Source organism: Trichoderma breve, chromosome 2, assembly GCF_028502605.1.
Source record: "Trichoderma breve strain T069 chromosome 2, whole genome shotgun sequence".
Lineage (NCBI taxonomy): Eukaryota > Fungi > Ascomycota > Sordariomycetes > Hypocreales > Hypocreaceae > Trichoderma > Trichoderma breve.
Window position 1 is genome coordinate 5678339 of NC_079233.1, and position 17992 is coordinate 5696330.

The 17992-nt window shown below is 52.5% G+C and overlaps 7 protein-coding genes across 7 annotated transcripts; 2 read left to right on the top strand and 5 right to left on the bottom strand.

The window, feature by feature from the left end:
* Positions 1 to 110: 110 nt before the first annotated feature.
* On the bottom strand, positions 111 to 761 carry T069G_03934 (uncharacterized protein; the record flags this gene model as incomplete). The annotated part of the gene is made up of 1 exon (XM_056171144.1): positions 111 to 761. One exon carries the CDS (start codon positions 759 to 761, stop codon positions 111 to 113), a length of 651 nt encoding a protein of 216 aa, XP_056032036.1.
* A 918-nt stretch (positions 762 to 1679) lies between these two features.
* Positions 1680 to 3253, bottom strand: T069G_03935 (cytochrome p450 domain-containing protein; the record flags this gene model as incomplete). Its single annotated transcript, XM_056171145.1, has 2 exons — positions 1680 to 2535; positions 2595 to 3253. 2 exons carry the CDS (start codon positions 3251 to 3253, stop codon positions 1680 to 1682), a joined length of 1515 nt encoding a protein of 504 aa, XP_056032037.1.
* Positions 3254 to 7526: 4273 nt separating this feature from the next.
* T069G_03936 (uncharacterized protein) lies at positions 7527 to 9030 on the bottom strand (the record flags this gene model as incomplete). The annotated part of the gene is made up of 3 exons (XM_056171146.1): positions 7527 to 8434; positions 8580 to 8732; positions 8979 to 9030. 3 exons carry the CDS (start codon positions 9028 to 9030, stop codon positions 7527 to 7529), a joined length of 1113 nt encoding a protein of 370 aa, XP_056032038.1.
* A 711-nt stretch (positions 9031 to 9741) lies between these two features.
* Positions 9742 to 10687, top strand: T069G_03937 (FRG1-like domain-containing protein; the record flags this gene model as incomplete). Its single annotated transcript, XM_056171147.1, has 2 exons — positions 9742 to 10154; positions 10246 to 10687. 2 exons carry the CDS (start codon positions 9742 to 9744, stop codon positions 10685 to 10687), a joined length of 855 nt encoding a protein of 284 aa, XP_056032039.1.
* Positions 10688 to 11225: 538 nt separating this feature from the next.
* Positions 11226 to 12509, bottom strand: T069G_03938 (uncharacterized protein; the record flags this gene model as incomplete). The annotated part of the gene is made up of 4 exons (XM_056171148.1): positions 11226 to 11418; positions 11484 to 11891; positions 11972 to 12071; positions 12212 to 12509. 4 exons carry the CDS (start codon positions 12507 to 12509, stop codon positions 11226 to 11228), a joined length of 999 nt encoding a protein of 332 aa, XP_056032040.1.
* Positions 12510 to 13177: 668 nt separating this feature from the next.
* On the bottom strand, positions 13178 to 14586 carry T069G_03939 (mitochondrial carrier protein domain-containing protein; the record flags this gene model as incomplete). The annotated part of the gene is made up of 3 exons (XM_056171149.1): positions 13178 to 14264; positions 14316 to 14343; positions 14412 to 14586. The coding sequence occupies 3 exons, from the start codon at positions 14584 to 14586 to the stop codon at positions 13178 to 13180; spliced, it is 1290 nt and encodes a 429-aa protein (XP_056032041.1).
* A 1037-nt stretch (positions 14587 to 15623) lies between these two features.
* Positions 15624 to 17273, top strand: T069G_03940 (f-box-like domain-containing protein; the record flags this gene model as incomplete). The annotated part of the gene is made up of 2 exons (XM_056171150.1): positions 15624 to 16031; positions 16095 to 17273. 2 exons carry the CDS (start codon positions 15624 to 15626, stop codon positions 17271 to 17273), a joined length of 1587 nt encoding a protein of 528 aa, XP_056032042.1.
* Positions 17274 to 17992: the final 719 nt, after the last annotated feature.

Consider the following 17992-nt stretch of genomic DNA (forward strand, 5'->3'; position numbering starts at 1 on the left):
TGAACAATAATTCTCACATTGATATATCCCACCTTCATTTCACATGAGCGAAAACATGAATTGACTTCATTTTTCAATTGCTAAAATAATGACAGCTTCTTCACATCCATCTACGCAATGTTCTTGGTGAAAAACTCCTTCCACTGGTCCACTGTCCAGCCAGAGCTGGTGTCCTGAACCACACCATCGAACACGACAGTAGGAGTGACATGGACACCCACTAAGCGATTCATCTTGGTGACAACCTTGAGGTCGTTGGTGACGGCATTGCCAACATTCAAAGCGCCATCGTCGCCGCCCTTCTCAGGAATGGCCAGCAGCTTGTAGACCTCGTCCTCGCTGACGCCCACCTTGGCGGCCACCTTTGCAAGACGGCGGTACGTCTGGTTGCGCGTCTCGTTGACGACGCTGATGTCGAAAAAGTCCTTTTGCGTGGCAAACAGCTCGCCGCTAAAAGCCCAGAACTTCTCGGGGGCGAGGCGCAGGACAGCGAGGCCCGCCTCGTGCGTCAGCGTCGACGACGGGTGCCACGGCTGGACCTGCTGGCGGAAGACGACGGTGAGGCTGTTGGCCCAGGCGGGAGTCTCGCGCACGACGGGGAAGACTTGGGTGGTGAGCGTGTTGAAGATTTTGGCGGAAAAGGGGCAGGTGTAGTCGAGGAAGATCTCAAAGGTGTGAGTTGCGCGCGGGACGGACGAGGATGAAGCTGCTGGAGGGGCGAATTCGAGCTTGTGGCCGGCGAAGTTGGGAGGGACAGCCATTGTTTCTGTGTGCTTGAATTTAATGAGAGGTTGTTGGTATTGAATGCAAGGAAATTGAATGTGAGGTGGTGAAGTTTGAAGTTGAAGTTGGTTGCTTTTTGTAGAGCTCAGTGTTAATGGATGATGGGTGTCGAAGAGCAAGTTGCAGGCAGGATGGTGAAATCGCTGGGAGCTTTGAAGCAATTACCCCTCAACCCCTCCATCCATCTCGCCCAATCGATGCATAATATGTGCCTGCCTACTACTTTCCACTACTCTCCCCTATTTACTAATTGATTACAGGTACTTTACTCGATAAGTTCAAAAGTGATGTCAAATAATTCCATAGCTCTCGGGCACTCGTCCAGCTTACAGCAGCGGGGCAGCCTGTCAAAAGAAAGATGCCCGATGACGTGATTCCATGCGATTGCACAACTTCGTCGGCCCGACGAGACTTGAGCAATGATTCGCCATCTATTACAGAGCAACACGGCGAACACGTTGTATTACCATTGCGATTGCAACAACTTCAAGGTACTACTATTTTTTATTAGAATATTTATCATTCTATATCCTTCACTATCGGCTCTATGCTTCATAATTTATCACCGCTTGCAGAATATTGGCTGAAAGGTATGTACTCCAAAACTCAATATGGTCAATCACAGAAGTGGGAAACAAGTGAAAACATATAAGGGAGTTCATTTGACAGTACCGGCAGTCAATTTCAGAATCTAATTCCCATCCATGTATCATATCATACAGTAAAAAACTCCGCGAGCTCCAGGCTCTCAAAAATCCACCCACGCTAGAGCGTCCAAAGTTCTATATCGCAAAAAAAAAAAAACACGAAAAGCCAAAACAGATAATCCTCCCAGCATAATACATGATATCATTCTTTGTTTCCAGTCATTTATACAATCTTCCCTTCCCACCTCTCTAAGCGACTCTCCTGAGTCTCACCGTAATCTCGTTGGCGCATCGCTCAAAGCCAATGCCGAATCCATCTTCGGTCCTCGGCTCTGGGTACGCCACGTCCTCACCTCGAGGGTTCTCAATGTCAAAGTCTCGCAGAACATTGGCGACCACAAACAAGATGGTCTCGAAGCCGACCTTTCTTCCGGGGCACAAATTGCCGGCCACGCCAAAGACGCGCAGCTTCCGGACCATGGAGGCGGAGAGGCTACCGGCGCTGGTGAGGAACTTGTCGGGGGAGAAGGTGCTGGCGTCAGAGCCCCATGTTTGTGCGTCCTTGTTGAATGAAGACATGGCAAGGTAGATGAGGTCTCCGTTCTTGAGATGAATGGGTTGTGAGTTTGGCACCGCAATGTCAAGATCGGTCTTTGCCAGGCGCGGGATGGCTGTCATGTGAAGTCGCAGTGTCTCATACAAGCATGCTGCCAAGAAGGGGAACGACTCTCGAATGCGAGCAACGTCGATTCTGCCTTCGGCATCGAGAATGTCTGGGTTGCGTGCCTCCTTGACGACTCTGGCAAGAAGGTCGGGACGCATCAACAGATGGCGGATCATCCAGACAGCCATGCTGCTAGGTGTGACCAAGAGACCGAGCGATGTAAGCAGCTCAACATTGAAGTAGTCCTTATTAGACTCCCATTCGGTATCGGACAGGGCAACGGCGTTGATTCGGTGTGCGATCTGTCGAAGCCTGGAGTCTCTGTTGTTGAAGTGGAAGGACTTGAGCTTGCTGATGATGAGAGCTCTGGCCTTGTAGGCTGCCTGGGCAGTGTACTTCGAGAAGGGTCTGAGGAGAGTCATTTGCGAACCGCTGATTTCCCTAATAGTATCATGTTAGTTATATGACCAAGTCAAGATGGGAAAGAAGGGTAGGCTTACATGAATGCGGTCTGAAACTCGTCGTCGACAACCCAAGGGCTCTCTGGTCCCCAAAGGGCACTTGCCACAGATGAGCTTGTCAACTTGAAGAGCCATGGTCCAAGCTCGGTTTCTTGAACATCAGGCTGGCTCTGTAGCCTCTTGTTTGCAGCTGTTGATACCTGACCGACGAGAGCCCTGGCGTTGCTTGCTGAAGAGAACTCGCCAACATGGACCGGGCGAGGATCATATGATCCAATGGCATTAATGGTCTCGTTGCTCAAGTCAAAGACTCGGCGGCCAATGAGGAAGATTACATTGGCAAGACTTGTCTCTGAGGTATGTCTTGATAGAATGCTCTCCATGGAAGGGTCCGTGACAAGGACCTTTCGTGGGAAGATGTTGATGGACAGCGTTGGTCTGGCACAGTTGAGAACAGCATTGTAGACAAAAGAGTATACTTGGTATCTCATCTGAGACAAGATCTTGAACAGACGAACGGAGAGTGGCCTCTCGGTCCGGCTCTTGTGACCTCGGTATGTGTGAACAAGAGGGGCAATGAGAACCAAAAGCAGCAAGAAGTGATAGGGAAAATGGGACGAAACATTGGTTCCGGCCAAGACTGGCTCACCCACCGCGTGGTGGGATATAGAAGAAGGGATGACGTTAACTCGGTTCATCCTGTAAGTGTAAGAAGACTTGTATAACGACTTGTATAAGTGAAAGAGTGCTGTACTCTGTATTGTTTGTTTGTTGATGATGGTGATGAATGATGAGAAGCTTCATGAAGTGGCAACACAGCTGCATATTTATCTCCTCGAGGAGAACTAGATGACAGCCCCAACTCATCCAGGACCAAACTAGCATCTAACGAACCACTTTGGAGCCCGCCAACCAGTGAGGCTATGGAGTAAACCAAACACACTCACACAGTGGGATAAACCAAAGAGAAAAGCCATGAGGCCACCGTCGGATTCTCTGGTTCGAATCCTGCCATTGCCCAAAGCTGAATTGCGCCTCTCCACCACCATGCCCCTCCCCGGTTCCCTCAAGCGCTGCCCCCCCTTCGGCCATCACTTTTCACGGAAGACGACATTTGCCTAACTCGATGACTATGTTTCTTTTTGCTTGTCCTCGCTTCTCTCTTCCCGGGCGTCATAGTAGATACGGTACGGACCAGGGAGGGGGGCTGAATGAACGGACCCAACGCTCAGGTCAAAGCTGTGTTGGTGTCCAGACTCCCCCCCTGGCAAATACAATGATCAGGGCTATGTACCAGTGCAGCTGAAAAACGAAGTGCTCAGATAGGTGACTGTAAAACAAGAGTCAAGACAAGGCAACAAAAAAAGAGTAAGAGGCCATGTGGCTGGCCTGTAAACGTGGGGGGGCGTGTGATTGATGCCCCTGCCTGTGCGCCCAAGAATGCCGTGACCAGCGTGGCTTGCTCATTGGCAGGATTCGAGGAGGATCAAAACAGGGCTGTAGGGGAGGGGGCGTATGAGGGAGAGGGAATCCGATGATCTGGAGGAGTCGATTGGCCGCCTTGCGTTGATTGGCCTTTTATGTTCTTGGTACTATTATTTCTTTGGGCTTGGTGTTATTTATTTTACTATTTTTCTCTTGGCTGGGAGACAGGGGTGGATGTCTTGCGGCGGTTCATGATGGTGATGCCTGGAAGAAGTGGCTGTTGCCGAATGGGGAAATGGCCCGCCAGCCAGCTTCACCGAAAGAGGGCCTTGGTTTGGGGTCTATTTTTCCTTTCTTTTTTTTTTTTTCTCTCTCTCTTTTCCTTTTCCTTTCCTTTTCTTTCGGTTTTTCTACTTTGCATGTAACAACCGTAAAATCTTGCAATGGAACAACACAAAGAAAACACAACATAACATGGATACCTACGTAGATGCAACCCCAAGCCACAACTTACAAACGGGCAGACGAGGCTCGTGCTTGTAAGTCAGAAACCACAAGATTTGCAGTCATCAATTGTCATCGCTGTCCCACCCGTGTAACGCCGGGAGTTCTAGAATGTCTTGCCCGTGTTGCCATAAAAAGAAATCCGGGCCTGAGACATTCTTTTTCTGGCTGCCAAATGTCTCAGTTTCGCGTCTTGGCCTGAATTCCGCTTTTTTTACTTTTACCATGACACGAATGACATGAATGACTTGAGGAAGATGTGACTGAAGGTGAGAAAATGCATCATATTACGGCGGTAGTTTGCCTTGTTGTGTACTAAGGCATGTTGAATTGGTGGTGGCAGTGTGTATCCTTTCATCCTTGAAAATAGCAGATATACTCGGTTAGTAGGGCAAACGACGAGAATGTATCGACGGGCGTTTTTGTGTCGAGGCATCTTTTTTGCTCTCTTCTTCTTATTTTTTCTCGTTATGCGAGCAAGAGGCCAATCCACACGCCCCCTCCCTCTTCTCTCCGACTGGTTCCCAAAATCATCGTCCAGTCCCATAGAACGATCGGTCAACTCGTATCAAAGCCAACCAAGACGCAGCATCTAGCCAATCCAATCGGCCACTCGCATTCACCTTGTTTCACTTCGGGCAACTTGCCCTTCTTCTTCTTTTTTTTTTTTTTTTTTTTTTTCTTTGTCCTGTGTCACCCCCCACCATGAGAAAAACGAGCGTCATCCCCCATCAGCCGCTTCCCAAAATGCAGGGTTGCAGGCTTTCCAACCACCCCCGGCCCTCAGCCCCAATCACAAGGGGACTGTGCTTCTGTGCTCCGGGTCGTATTTGCCCCTCTATGATGGCATTTCTCATATTCCCACTCTCTTCTTGTTTCCGTTTTCCGGCTGGCTGGGTTATGTAGCTTCCATAGTAGGTAGCACGGCGAGGCGCTTATACCGCCGAGTGGAGCGAAGAGTACATGTAAGAGTGAGATTGAGAGTGAGAATGAGATGCCGAACACAAGAGCAGAGACCCAGAGCCAGGATATGCCCGGAGCCGTTTACAGCGGGCGGTCGCGGGGGCCGGCGGCCGCATGAAATGATGCATCTGCATCTGCCTTTGGCTGCTCTCGAGCATTATTCGCTTCTTACTGCGGCTACCATCAACGCTAGCAGCAATATATCGAAATCGACAGCAGGGGTTGTTCCGCGTTGGGCCTAGCAGTGCTATACTAGCCAGCGGGAGGGAGGGTAGGGAGGGAGGGTAGGGCTGGTAGCTGCTGTGAGACGCTGGGCTGTTGGTTTAGTGAAGGACAACAGGCGAGGTGCCCCTGTGCTTGTGCTTGCAACCAACTGTAACCCGTAATAACCCAATCTGGGCCGTGTTTTCCTGTATGCCATGCATTGGCTCTTGTCTCTGTCTCTCCCGTTCGTTTCTTTTTTTGGCCTGGTCCTCCCTCGCTCACCTAGCTGATGGTCTGTTCGTCAGCCGGTAAGAACTCGTCCGGCACAAGCCAGAGACAGAATGACGGAGAGTGAGGGCGACAAGTGACAGATTTGCTGACCCCCGGGTCTTGCGGCGCGGGGTTTCGAGATCAATCCATGCCAAGCGACGAACCCGTTCACATCGTTCGTATCCATGGGTTTCTCTTACGCTCTCTCTTACTTACTCGTACTCTCACTCTGTAATGCCCTGTTTTTTGGGGGCGTTTACGGTTTTACAATTCCTCATCAGGTGAGCAGGTGACTGTCTGAGTAACTGACTAACCCTCTCTTTCTGCCTCCACGTGATTGATTGAGAGTGAGAAATCATCATCCCAATCCCAATCCCAATCGCCCTACAATTCCAGGCAGACATCATGAGCAAACGGAACGAATCCACTTCTAAGCTTCCGCTTCCCGATCCGCGGCTGCGTCTTCCCGTCTCTCGTTGGTCGTTCCCGTTGGTCTCGCATACCCGTATATGCATCGGCCCTCGCATCGCCCATTCGCCCATCCCGGTTCCGCGCGGCTGGAATTGGCTAACAAACAGAACCGAACAGAACAAGTGCTCGTCTCTCACCGAAGCTGAGGCAGCGAACGAGCGGCCTCATCCCCTTGCCTCGCCTGGCCTTGCCTTGCGCCATGGGCCACGGCCAGCTGAACATGCCCGCGCCCCGCCCGCTCGTTCCCGTCCGTCGCTGGTGGGGAAAAGAACGCACGCATGCCCCATGGATGATACGATTCTCTCTACTTTCATGGCTGTTCAGGTGAGGTTGAAGGGAGAAGCAGGGCCACGACTAGCCCGCATCGGGGACTCTAGCTCCCGGCACTCCCCAGGCTATTGAACTTGGAATGACGTCTTTTGCTTGGTCGACGCAAAATGTGCATGGGGGCCGAACGAGGCTGGCTGTACGTTTCGTCGCCTTTGCCTCGATCCAGCCTTAGGCACCCATGGGTTGGAATGACATGACATGGCTCGCCCATTATTATTCCTCCCAGCAAAGAAAATGCTACTTGACCTGTAATGTTTTGACTCCCATGTCTCCCCACCACGTGGTTGCCCATAGTCTTTTCCGGCATTGCCACGAGGCCCAACAAGAAACAAAGTAGGAAAACGAGGTTATTGGATTACCTACGGCTGCGGCTCTCCGTCGCGGCGGGAACGTGCAGTCATACCTGCAGGAAGTGCGATGCCGTGCCTGCAGGGGGGCTGCAGCTGCTGTGGGCAGCACAACGGTGACTGTGACTGTGTGTAGCCGGTGAGGCGGACACGGGTTGGCCGAGTATTGTCTTTGACGCCTTTGGCCTGTTCTTGGGACAGCAGACAATATCAACCGCAGAAACAACCGGAGCGACGGGTGCAGCACAACAGCTCGACAAATATCTAGGCTGAAACAACAACTTGGTAACCTACTTGCCTACTCACTCATATGGGTGGGCACATGGAGTGTTTGTCATTGGCAGCGAGATTTGTGCCAGAGGGCCATCTGCCTTCAGCCAAGGCAGCATCCCCCGTCACAGTCACATCGTATTTCAGCTATTTACTATTTACTATGTCCTAAGTCCAAGGGTTCAGCCTAAGACACAGTGTTCTTCGTCACGACGCCTCTGGCAAACTCGCCAAACGTCAAGTGCTGTTCAATGTCAACCTCCTCGCCAAGGTTGGGCTGCGTAAACACGGCCAGCGTATTCCTCGCTACCCTCCCATCGCTCACGCTGGCCCTCACCCCCCTCACAAAGTGAGGCACCGCCTTGAACTTGCCCGCCGTGATGCGTTCCAGAGCCTCGCCCGTCTGGAACGCGATGCAGTCACGAGGGATCTTGACCTGCACTGTCTCGCCCGTTCGAGACTTGATGTAGAGACCAGCTGCGGCGTCGGGTGAGGCAGGCAGCTCCTCTAGAGGAGGCAGAGAGGCGCCGTTGAGGCTTGTCAAGTCTGCTGTTGGCACCGCCGGGTTGACCTCCTTCTCGTCGATGAACATGGCAGACGTGAGTCCCGTCAAGCAGCCATGATCGAGATGGGTGCCGCACCAGTCGTCCTCGTCGCCCTCTGCCGCAGTCGACGCCGCCTCAGACGCCCCCTGGGGAAAGTAGTGCAGCAGCCTCGCCTTGGTGGTGTTGGACGTGCTGACGACGTGCTCCAGGTAGCCCTTGGGGTACCCCTGGATCTCCTGCTCGGCAAAGCGGTCACAAGCGCGCGCCACCAGCACGGCAACGTCGATAATGAGGCGGCAGAGAGTCGTCACTGCCGGCTTCATACCGGGCAGCACGTTCTCGGCGGGCCAGACGTTTGGCGACAGGTACTCTGGGAACGTCTCCGGTGAGAACTCGGCCGTGGGCTCAGCACATTCTAGGCTGGGATTCACGTAAAAGGCACAGTTGGCGTAGTAGGATCCCTTGAAGGTATCGGCCTGACCATTCTTGAGAGTCTCCTTGCCCAACGACCAGCCGGTGAGATACTTTGCTTTGGCGTTTTCCAACTTGTCTGTAGAAGCGATGGTAAGCGCTCCGCTGCTTGTGTCATTGAAAAATAGGAAAAACAGCTGCCTAGGCTCCCCTCCTTCTCTCCCATCACTCCATCTCTATTCTCGGTGGCTTGAAAAGAACAAGAAAGGCAGACAAGCACTTACCCAGTTCCTCTTTGGGCAAGTTTCCCAAATAGGATCCATATGATAGGGCGACATGGCGCAGCTGGGCGAATTCTTGTGGAACGTCCTTGACCACTAGGATACCGAGAGAGTCAGGGCCAAAAGCCTGCTGCAGAGTCTCAAAGGAGACGTCTCCTGTGGTTGGTGTGTAAGCCAGGGGAACAACGACAGTGTGTGTTCATGTAGAATTAGTGCGAGTGTGAGTAAGAGTAAGAGAGTGAGTAAGAGTGTGAATGGCAATGCGGGCTTGTGCAAGTGTGAGTGGATGGGTGGGCTTTGATTCCATCCATTCCATTCCGCCTCATGGCTATGTATGGCTGGGACGGACAACTTATACCGAGTAGGCAGTAACAAGTAGATGGACATGCTGGGATCTCATACCATTCTGCAGGTCCTTGAGAGACACAGTCACAGCCTGAGCCAGGGGCGCCATATTGAGACGAACGATACGAGCGATGATACGGCAGATGTCAGCTGCTGACCAGAGGAATGCCTGGGCAAGTGATAGACAAAATGGCAAGAAAATAAGATGCGGAAGAAAAGGATCGATCTTGATCCTTCGGGTCGTACGAGGGGGCTGTCGCTAAGAAAAGGGAAAACGTCGTCCTTGATCCTCGCCCCCAAGGCCCGCCACCACCGGCTCCATTTCCGCTCCTCCACGCTCCAGAAAATTATCAGAGCATTTACATGTACTTTTTTGTGCCGGTTTCTCGACTTATTTTGGGTGGGGGAGGGGCAAGCAAAATCGCAAGACAAATGAGAGGGTCCCGAGGCATGAACTAGAGTGCTAGAGTGCGCCAAACAAGAGCAGACGAGCCAAAAGAACCGCCAACGTGCAGAGGAAGCTCGAGCTCCAAGTAGGCGGCTTACGTAACGGCCCCAGCCGCGGATGGAGCTCGCCGGCCCCCGACTCTCTTTCAAGTACGAGTTGCAGTATTAGTCTACTAGAACTACAGGTCATGTTACAGTGAGTAATAGCTCTTCACAAGCTCAAGGCTCAAGGCTCTCTCCCGCGTAATGCTACCGAGTCCGTCCAGGCATTAATCAATAATACGGCGCATCTCGTCCGGGTCGCACGCCCTTCCAATTCTCACAGCCCCGACGCAACCCGCATCGCTTCCCCCATTGGCCGGACGACTTAACCATGGTCAAGCCGCTGACCTTCAAGGGCGACAAAAAGACCAAGAAGCGGAAGCGCGCCGCTGCGGATCGCGCCGACGACGACGAGACCGGCGAGCCCAGCAACAGCAGCAGGCAGCAGAAGCTGGTCAAGTCCGACAGGGACCGCGACAACAATGACGAGGACCAGCCCAACGACGACAGCTGGGTCTCTGCCGATGCCGTCAGCGACGTCGTCGGACCCGTCATGATTGTCCTGCCCACGGACAAGCCGTCGGCCCTCGCCTGCGACCCGAGCGGAAAGGTGTTTGCGCTGCCGATTGAGAACATCGTCGATAATAACCCGACGAGCGCGGAGCCTCATGATGTCAGGCAGGTTTGGGTAGCGAACCGCGTTGCCGGCACGGAAAACTTTCGCTTCAAGGGGCATCACGGAAGGTATGTACGAATACAATGCAATATATCAAATCTCTAGATGCTACCTCCCTATGCTTTCTCATCGTTGTACTGACCAAGGTCCGCAATACAGATATCTCGCCTGCGACAAGATTGGCTTGCTCTCGGCCACCTCAGAAGCCGTCTCCCCCCTGGAATCGTTCAACATCATCGCCACGGCAGACACGCCGGGAACCTTCCAGCTCCAAACACTTCGCGACACTCTACTCACCATCAAGCCGTCCACGTCGTCCAAACCGAATGCGCCGCCGGCCGAGGTCCGTGGCGACGCCGATGCCATCACCTTCAACACGACGCTGCGCATCCGCATGCAGGCCCGGTTCAAGCCCCGCCTCAGGACATCCAAGGAGGAGCGCGAAAAGTCAAAGATTAGCCGCCGCGAGCTGGAGGAGGCGGCGGGGCGGAGGCTGGACGAGGAGGAGGTGCGGATGCTCAAGAGGGCTAAGCGGGAGGGCGACTATCATGAGCGGCTGTTGGAGATTAAAGTGAAGAACAAGCATGACAAGTTTGGCTGAAGTTGAAGAGTTGGATTCTGTGTAAGCAGATGGCTGTCTAAAGGGAGCTGGAAGAGGAGGCATTTAGTGGGCGACAATTAAGCCTTCTCATGGCCCTGCATTGCTCTCCATATTCACCCAACGAATCGGCAATGATGGACCCGAACCAAATAATCTTCCCTCGAGGCCAAGTCTAAGGAATATGCCGGCATTGAACAAAAGCAATTACGGAGGAATGGTTCGGACACGACTTCAGGAGGTCAAATCAGCATGATTGATTATTGTATTATGCAATGCAATGGCGACTAAATCTCTGGGGATCTTGCGAATTACAATCAAGTTGAGGCAATGACATGACAAGTTTGGTCTGTGTGTCTCACGCCGAATATATTGGTGATGCTAGAAAAGAAAAAGGGGGATTGGCCACTCGAAGTGTGCAAACAGTGCTTCCATCATATGGGAGCCTCTACCATAATATAAAGAATCAAAATGAAAAACCCCCACCCAATGCCAAACAAAAAAGAAACATTTTGTAATATCTCGTCTAAATATCCCAATTTTAACCCGCTCTCCACGCCTTGACGTTTCCATCCTCTCCCGTCGTAAACACGACCTGCTCATCATCAAAGAAGCAGAAAGATCGCACAATCTCGCTGCCGTGAGCCCCCGGCAAGACAACCTTGTTGGCGAGATCCAGAGCCCACGAGCCGTCTGCCGCCTTGGCCAGGAAGACGAGCTCAAAGTTTTCCTTGCTGTTTGAGGGTGTTTTGTAAGCATCAAAATGTTAGATTTATATAAAGCGATAGGGGAAACATACTCTTGAGCACCTGCACCCAGAATCGCGCCGCTGCCATCCACCTTTGTCGTAACATTCGCCACATACTGACAACCCAGAACCTTTCTTAAATCACCAAAGTCCTGCGCGGCATCCCCCGTCTCGCGCTCATCCGCAACATCATACAGCGCAAAGACCTCGTCGTGAGACAGGGCGAAGAGCTCCGTGCTGTTGAGAAAAGCGGCATCATGAATGGAGGCGTTGTGATTAAGCGTCTGGATGGTGAGCTCGTCCTCGTCGAGGATGGTGGTGTCGTGGACGCTGACGAGGCCGTCGGTCGAGCCCGAGACGAGCATCGTGGGCTGAGACGGGTGGAAGGCCAGGGAGGTGACGTCGTCGCTGTGGACTTCGGAGTAGGTTGCCTTTGGGGAGGGGTTGGAGCGGACGTCCCTTTTTTTGAGGAAGAGTTTTGTTAGAGGATGAAAAAATAGTGAATGAAGAGGTTGTAAGACGGCGGTATTTTGTCTTACCAGAGGTGTATTGTGGCTGCGTGGTTCTCCAGCTCGGTGCCCACGGCGATGGTCTGTGTACTCGCACTGCAAGCCATGGACAGGATGGATGCTTGGCCGGCTGTTTTCATCGTGATGGTTAGCAAAAACATGTTTCCTTTTTTCTCGCGTCTTCTTCGCCTTGACTCATCTCCATCCTCGTCCTTCTCATCACTCATCCTCATCACTCATCAGTCTCATCCCCCCTTCTCAAAAACTCACCAGCAAACTGCGCAACCTTTGCCCCCTGCCTCAAATCCCACACTCCCACCGACCCATTCTCCCCCGCCGTGCAAACCACCGAAGTCCCCGCGTCAAACACCCGCAGCGTCGTCACGTTGCCGTGCTCCGTCCTGAGCCTCGCGACAGGCCCCGTCCCCAGCCGGGCCGGGTTGAAGAGCGACAGCGTCTGGTCCGAGGCCACCGTGGCGAGCCCCGAGGCCGTTCGGTGTGCCTCCAGCACGTAGACGTCTTCTGGGCCGGAGAAGTGGTGCTGGTCGATGTTGGTGAGGGTGTACATTGTTTTTGGAGGGATGGTGTTGTATAAGATATAAGACGGATGAGTTGGTTGAGTTTCGTGTGTCTTGGAATTTGGATGAGAGAACACTCGGAGTAGTTCCGCCAATATCGATAAGACTGTCAATCGTCTACTTTACTCTAAATCCAGATCTAGATTGCAATTCTTCAAGTCATTAAAAGATTCGTTCTCACCAAACCCAAAGTGTCGACATGTTGCTCTGCAAACTCTCTTTTTTTTTTCTACTACATGTACCTTGGTAGCTGCGCTAAGCATGCAGCCTCGTTAACTAAATATTCCTCACCACTGTCAATATCACAGAGCTTCACCTTCACCACAACAACTCTAGGAGACGTGAACTATATTCATATGAATTATTATCATAGCCATCTTCCGCTAAACATATCGTACAGACGCAGTTTTTAGTCTAACTAGGTAGTTGAAATCGTCGCCCAACAAGAATAGGAGTGTCGCCAAACCCAGCTCGGAAAAGCAAAATGCCACGGGGACGGGCCGTCTCACAGCTTCGTCCCTTTTTATCAAACTCCGTATAAAGCAACAAAACGCCAACTCTGCATATCGTTGAAGATTCCACCCCAAAGCCAAAGCCAAAGCCAAAGCCAAAGCCAAAACCCAAGTCTTTTATTTTCATCTTTGTTTCAACCTCCTCTTCAGTCCTCGCTAGAAAAGCCTTCATCTCTAGAGCGCTCATTGACGCTTCGGAATGCTCGCTTGCCAACTTCGTAACTGCTGATCATGATGGCACAGGCCGGTGCAACCTTCAAGGTACGCGGGATCCAACCTCGCCACAGACCAGGGAATCCCTCTGTCTTGAAGATGTGCAACAATAGTCTCATCATGTTCTGTTCCTCAGGCGCCAGTGCACCTCCAGCGCCACGGCGTGGTGCATCGTGGAAGATCTGCGTACGTGTCTTGCCCACGTCAAACGGCATGGTCAGTATCGACGCAAGAGCGCCAGAGGTAGCTCCGGCAGCAAAACTGTCGACAAAAGTCTCGGTGTGGTTCTCCCGGCTCTGGGATCGACGCCGTGCCGTCGTGCGCTTGAGCCCATCAATTGTGTCTCGGGTCAATGGCCTGCCCCGGCGCTCTTCTCGAATGTCCGATATTCTAGATCGGATTGACTCATATCCCCACCAGTAGAGTCCAGAAAATGGCACATCTCGCCACAGGGTAAGCGTCAGCCCCCTCCATAGCGAAGTGTAACCATGGACGGCGACCATGGACCGGATTCCGTTGAAAGTCTCAACCAGATGGTTTGTCGTCGACGCGCCAGAAGCAGCCTGCATACGAGTACGGATGAGCTCGATAGGGCTAACAGCCGTCGCCGCAAGAAGTCGAGCCATAGAGCCGGCAACAAGAGGCGCATAATCCGTCGAGAAGCCGGAAAACGGGCTCACAGGGTTAAACCGCAGCCAATCGTAGCCGGTGAAGTAGATGATGTTGGCGGGAATCGTCATGACGAGGGTGGGTGAGAGGCCTCGCCATAGCGTTGTGAATCCTTCGTTGCGAGCAATCTTGCGCAGACCATCAATTGTCGAGTGATAGGTCTTCTTCTGAACTTCTTGAACGGCACAGTCGGCGGCCGCGGCGCTGCTGGGTGCCGTGATGCCCTCGATCCTCGGAACCGCGAGGCAGTAGTCTACCGCGCCACCTGCAAAGAAGACTTCACGGCAGCAAGCTGTGACGCCAAGTTCAGCCGTTTGCACGGGGGTAAGGCTGGTAGTTGTTCGCATAAGCCTGGAGAAATCGACAGTCGGGGCGGGAATCGTTGATGATTGCGACTGCAACCTCACGCGGACGACGTCTAACGGAGTCACTGCAAAGACAAATGAGATTAGCATATGTTTCGTTTGGTGCGCCAGAGGGAAAGGATTGTTTGCTCACCCAGCAGCGACGTCAACAAGCTCCCCGACATGGCCGACACCATCTTCTGGCCGGCCGTGATGTCGGGAATGCCATCGCTTCCATCTCCGCCAGACATGACGGCTTGGTTCCCGTCTATCCTGTCGTAGTTTTGGCTGTTTGAGCTGTGGACAACAGACGTAGAAAAGGATCCCATGCCGGCCGTCGGAGGCGGGGGACGTGAGCGAGGAGCCGAGCCCTCGGCCTGTCACGAATTGAGCGGCGCTGGTAGTGGCAGCAATATCTCGGAGATGCTCGGACCAGCTCAGTGTGAGACGACGGATGTCGGGCCGTGCGCAGAGCGGTAAATACGGGCGTCAGCAGACGATGCGATGCGCGTATGGATATCGGTATCAATGCGGACTGAGCGTAATATAAGAATATAGATGTATCGGGAGGATGAAGGAGACAAGAATCGCCTGGAATCGAGTGGTCATAGCTGTGCTAACATATGCTGCTAGGCGGAGGAAGGTTGCCGGCTAGGTGTTTTACAGTAGTGAGTTCGGTGCTAGTGCAGCGCTTCAATTGCCCCGGCCCCATTGAATTTTTTTTTTTCTGTTCGGCGTCTTGCTCGCCTCCACGCCGCAGCCGGAGATGAATCTTGGACCCGTGAGTAGCCGATGATGTCACCCGGCGCTGTGATTGGCTGTAGCTACCAGTGGCGATTGATAAGCGGCGATTAGATAACAGTTCCTGCAGAGTCCCGTGTCTTACATGTCTAACATGAGGTACTTGGGTACTTGGGTACATTGATCGAGGGGACTGAATTGTCTTAGTAATCTAGCAAGCAACGCTATGCCAGATTCCCAGGCCGATCGAGTCACTCCAGGGACGCATTGCCTTGACCGAATGATTGCATGTCTCATCTCATATCGACTTTTGCAGCTTCCCTACAGGTCCTTACAATACCGTGAACGAAAATACAATTAAAAACAACATTGGCATATTTCTCTTATTTTATTCTCGTCATTTCATCCCGTCTCATCATCGCCTCACCGTCATTATCAATTCCCCTGTGACAACCACCATCAATGTCTCTGTAAACTCGAATACCGCTAGTATTAGCACGTTCATACAGCATTAGCAATCAACCTGTTACGGACTCAGCACGGAAGCCCTGCTCTCACGCAAATTCCCCGCGCTCGGCCATATCGGATACCCGTTCTTTGTTGAATTGCGACAGCCGCCACAGCCATGTCTTCAGAAGACCGTGAAGCAAACTCGGAGCTGGAATCTTTCCGCCAGCAATGGATCTCCGACCTGCAGTCCAGAGCCCATGAGGCCGAAGCTTCGCCTTCATCTGCCGCCGCCGGCCCGGCTGTCACTTCACGACCGAGACGGCGGACAGGCCCTTCAAGTCCAACAATCACCAAGAAGCACTTGCCAGCCGTTGAAGATGATGAGTACTATCTCCATGGCCCGACTTTTGATTCCATGCCCCCTCCTTCTGCTTCGGGGCATCTGCTGTCTGACCCCCCGGGCAAACACGAGCACGATGAGAAGCCCTTGGTCTCAGCTCTAGATCATTATGAAAAGGCCATGGAAAAGGAGGCGCAGGGCAACATGGGGGAAAGTCTGAAGCTTTATAGACAAGCTTATCGAGTAAGATCCGATCAAACTGGACTCTGTATTTGCGTGCAGATGATGCTAACTTTGCCCATCTAGCTGGATCACCGAGTGGACATGTCATATCGTGAGAAGCACTTCCCAGCCGGTTTTGCACCAGCCAAGGCTACGCCTTCATCCTCAGGAGCAGCAACGGCACCGGCACCGGCATCACACAAACCTGCGGCTCCTACCACAGCAGAAGAAGAGCCCCAGCTGCTAACTTTGGAAGAGCTCATCGCCAGCTTTTCGGGGTTGAAGATTGAGGGGGCGCCTCCCATCATTGAAAACACCCCGCCACCTCCATGCCCAATCTCCAACCTACCGGATGAGCTGCTCGTGCACATTCTCAGTGACGTCGCCGTGGCCGACGTGGGAGACTTTGCCCGCCTCAGTCTTGTGTGCAAGCGATTCGCCTATCTTGTCGCCACTGAGCAGCGCATCTGGAGGCGCGTCTGCCTTGGGACTGAGTTTGGCTTCACTTCCATGCCTCGCCACTGGCAAAAGACTGTTGAATGGGAGCAGCTCGAGGCCCAGGAAGAGGCAGATGAGGACGGTTTCCTCGTCAGCATGAGAGAGGTCGAGGAGCGCCGCTTGGCCGATGCCCTCTCTCTCACCACCTCCCTCCACGATACGGCCGTTTACCCCTCGTGGAAGAACATGTTCCGCACGCGCCCTCGCATACGCTTCAATGGTTGCTACATCAGCACCGTCAATTACATCCGTACAGGCCAGGCGACAAACCAGGCCGTCTGGGGCGGAGACCCTTACCTCATCGTCACCTACTACCGCTACCTGCGCTTCTTCCGCGATGGCACCGCCATCAGCCTCCTCACAACAACGTCCCCCGCCGACGTCGTGCACCATCTCACCCCTGAGCTGCTGAAGCTGCACCGCGAGGCTCCCCACGCCCATCTCCCTTCCGCAATGATGCACCAAGCCCTCAAAGGTCGCTGGCGACAATCTTCTGCGTTGGACTATCCGGACAACACGGACCCAAAGGAGCAGGAAGCAGACTTGTACGTCGAGACGGAGGGTGTCGGCGCAAAGTACATGTACCGCATGGACTTGTCGCTTCGAAGCGCGGGCAAGGGCACCCGCAACAACAAGATCGTTTGGAGGAGCTTCAGCAGCTACAACAAGCTGACGGATGACTGGGCTGATTTCCAGCTTAAAAACGACAAGCCCTTCTTCTTCAGCCGAGTGAAGAGCTACGGCGTAGGGGAATCATCAGCCTGATATCCTCTGTAACGTGATACTTACCCTTTACTGGTAAAAAGCGTCAGCGACGCTACCATTTCCTACAAATCAATGACCTCACGAAAGGCGTTTTCTTTTTGCACATTCCGAATTGAATTGATCTAAAGCCCCAATGTCGAAAGTTCTGCATAATAGGTAGTTAGACACGTTGAAAGCACATAGATGTACATCGAAGTCTTGATTAGAACAAGAAAATATCACAGCGTTTGACATGTTACTTGCAACTCCTTGGATCTCAACAAAGAAAAGAGCCTTAAGCAAAAAGACCTCATCAGACTCCCATTAGATTCATAATATTTTTTTCCACATACAAAATGTAAGTGCCGCCCTGCTTCCCCCCTAGACTGTAAAAAGGATGCCACATGTGCCACGCTAGAGTTTTTGGTATACAAAGAGAAACAAAGCGCAAAAACCAAGGAGGAATAATAAAATGGAAGGTCCGTCGCCATGATATGATGATACTCAATGCCCAGAATGACGCACCAAGAAAACACAAAAAGGAAAGACGAGAGAACATATACAAACAGAGGTAATGAAATATAGGAAATCGCTTGATCGCTGATACGTAAACGGCTACCGCATCTCGGAAGAGAGAGATATGCGTCAATAACATGTAAAAGAAAAGAGTATGCTAGATAAGCCTGTGTGAGATCTTGTGTATAAGGGGGGGGAAGGGTGTTCCCTTCAAAAAGATAATA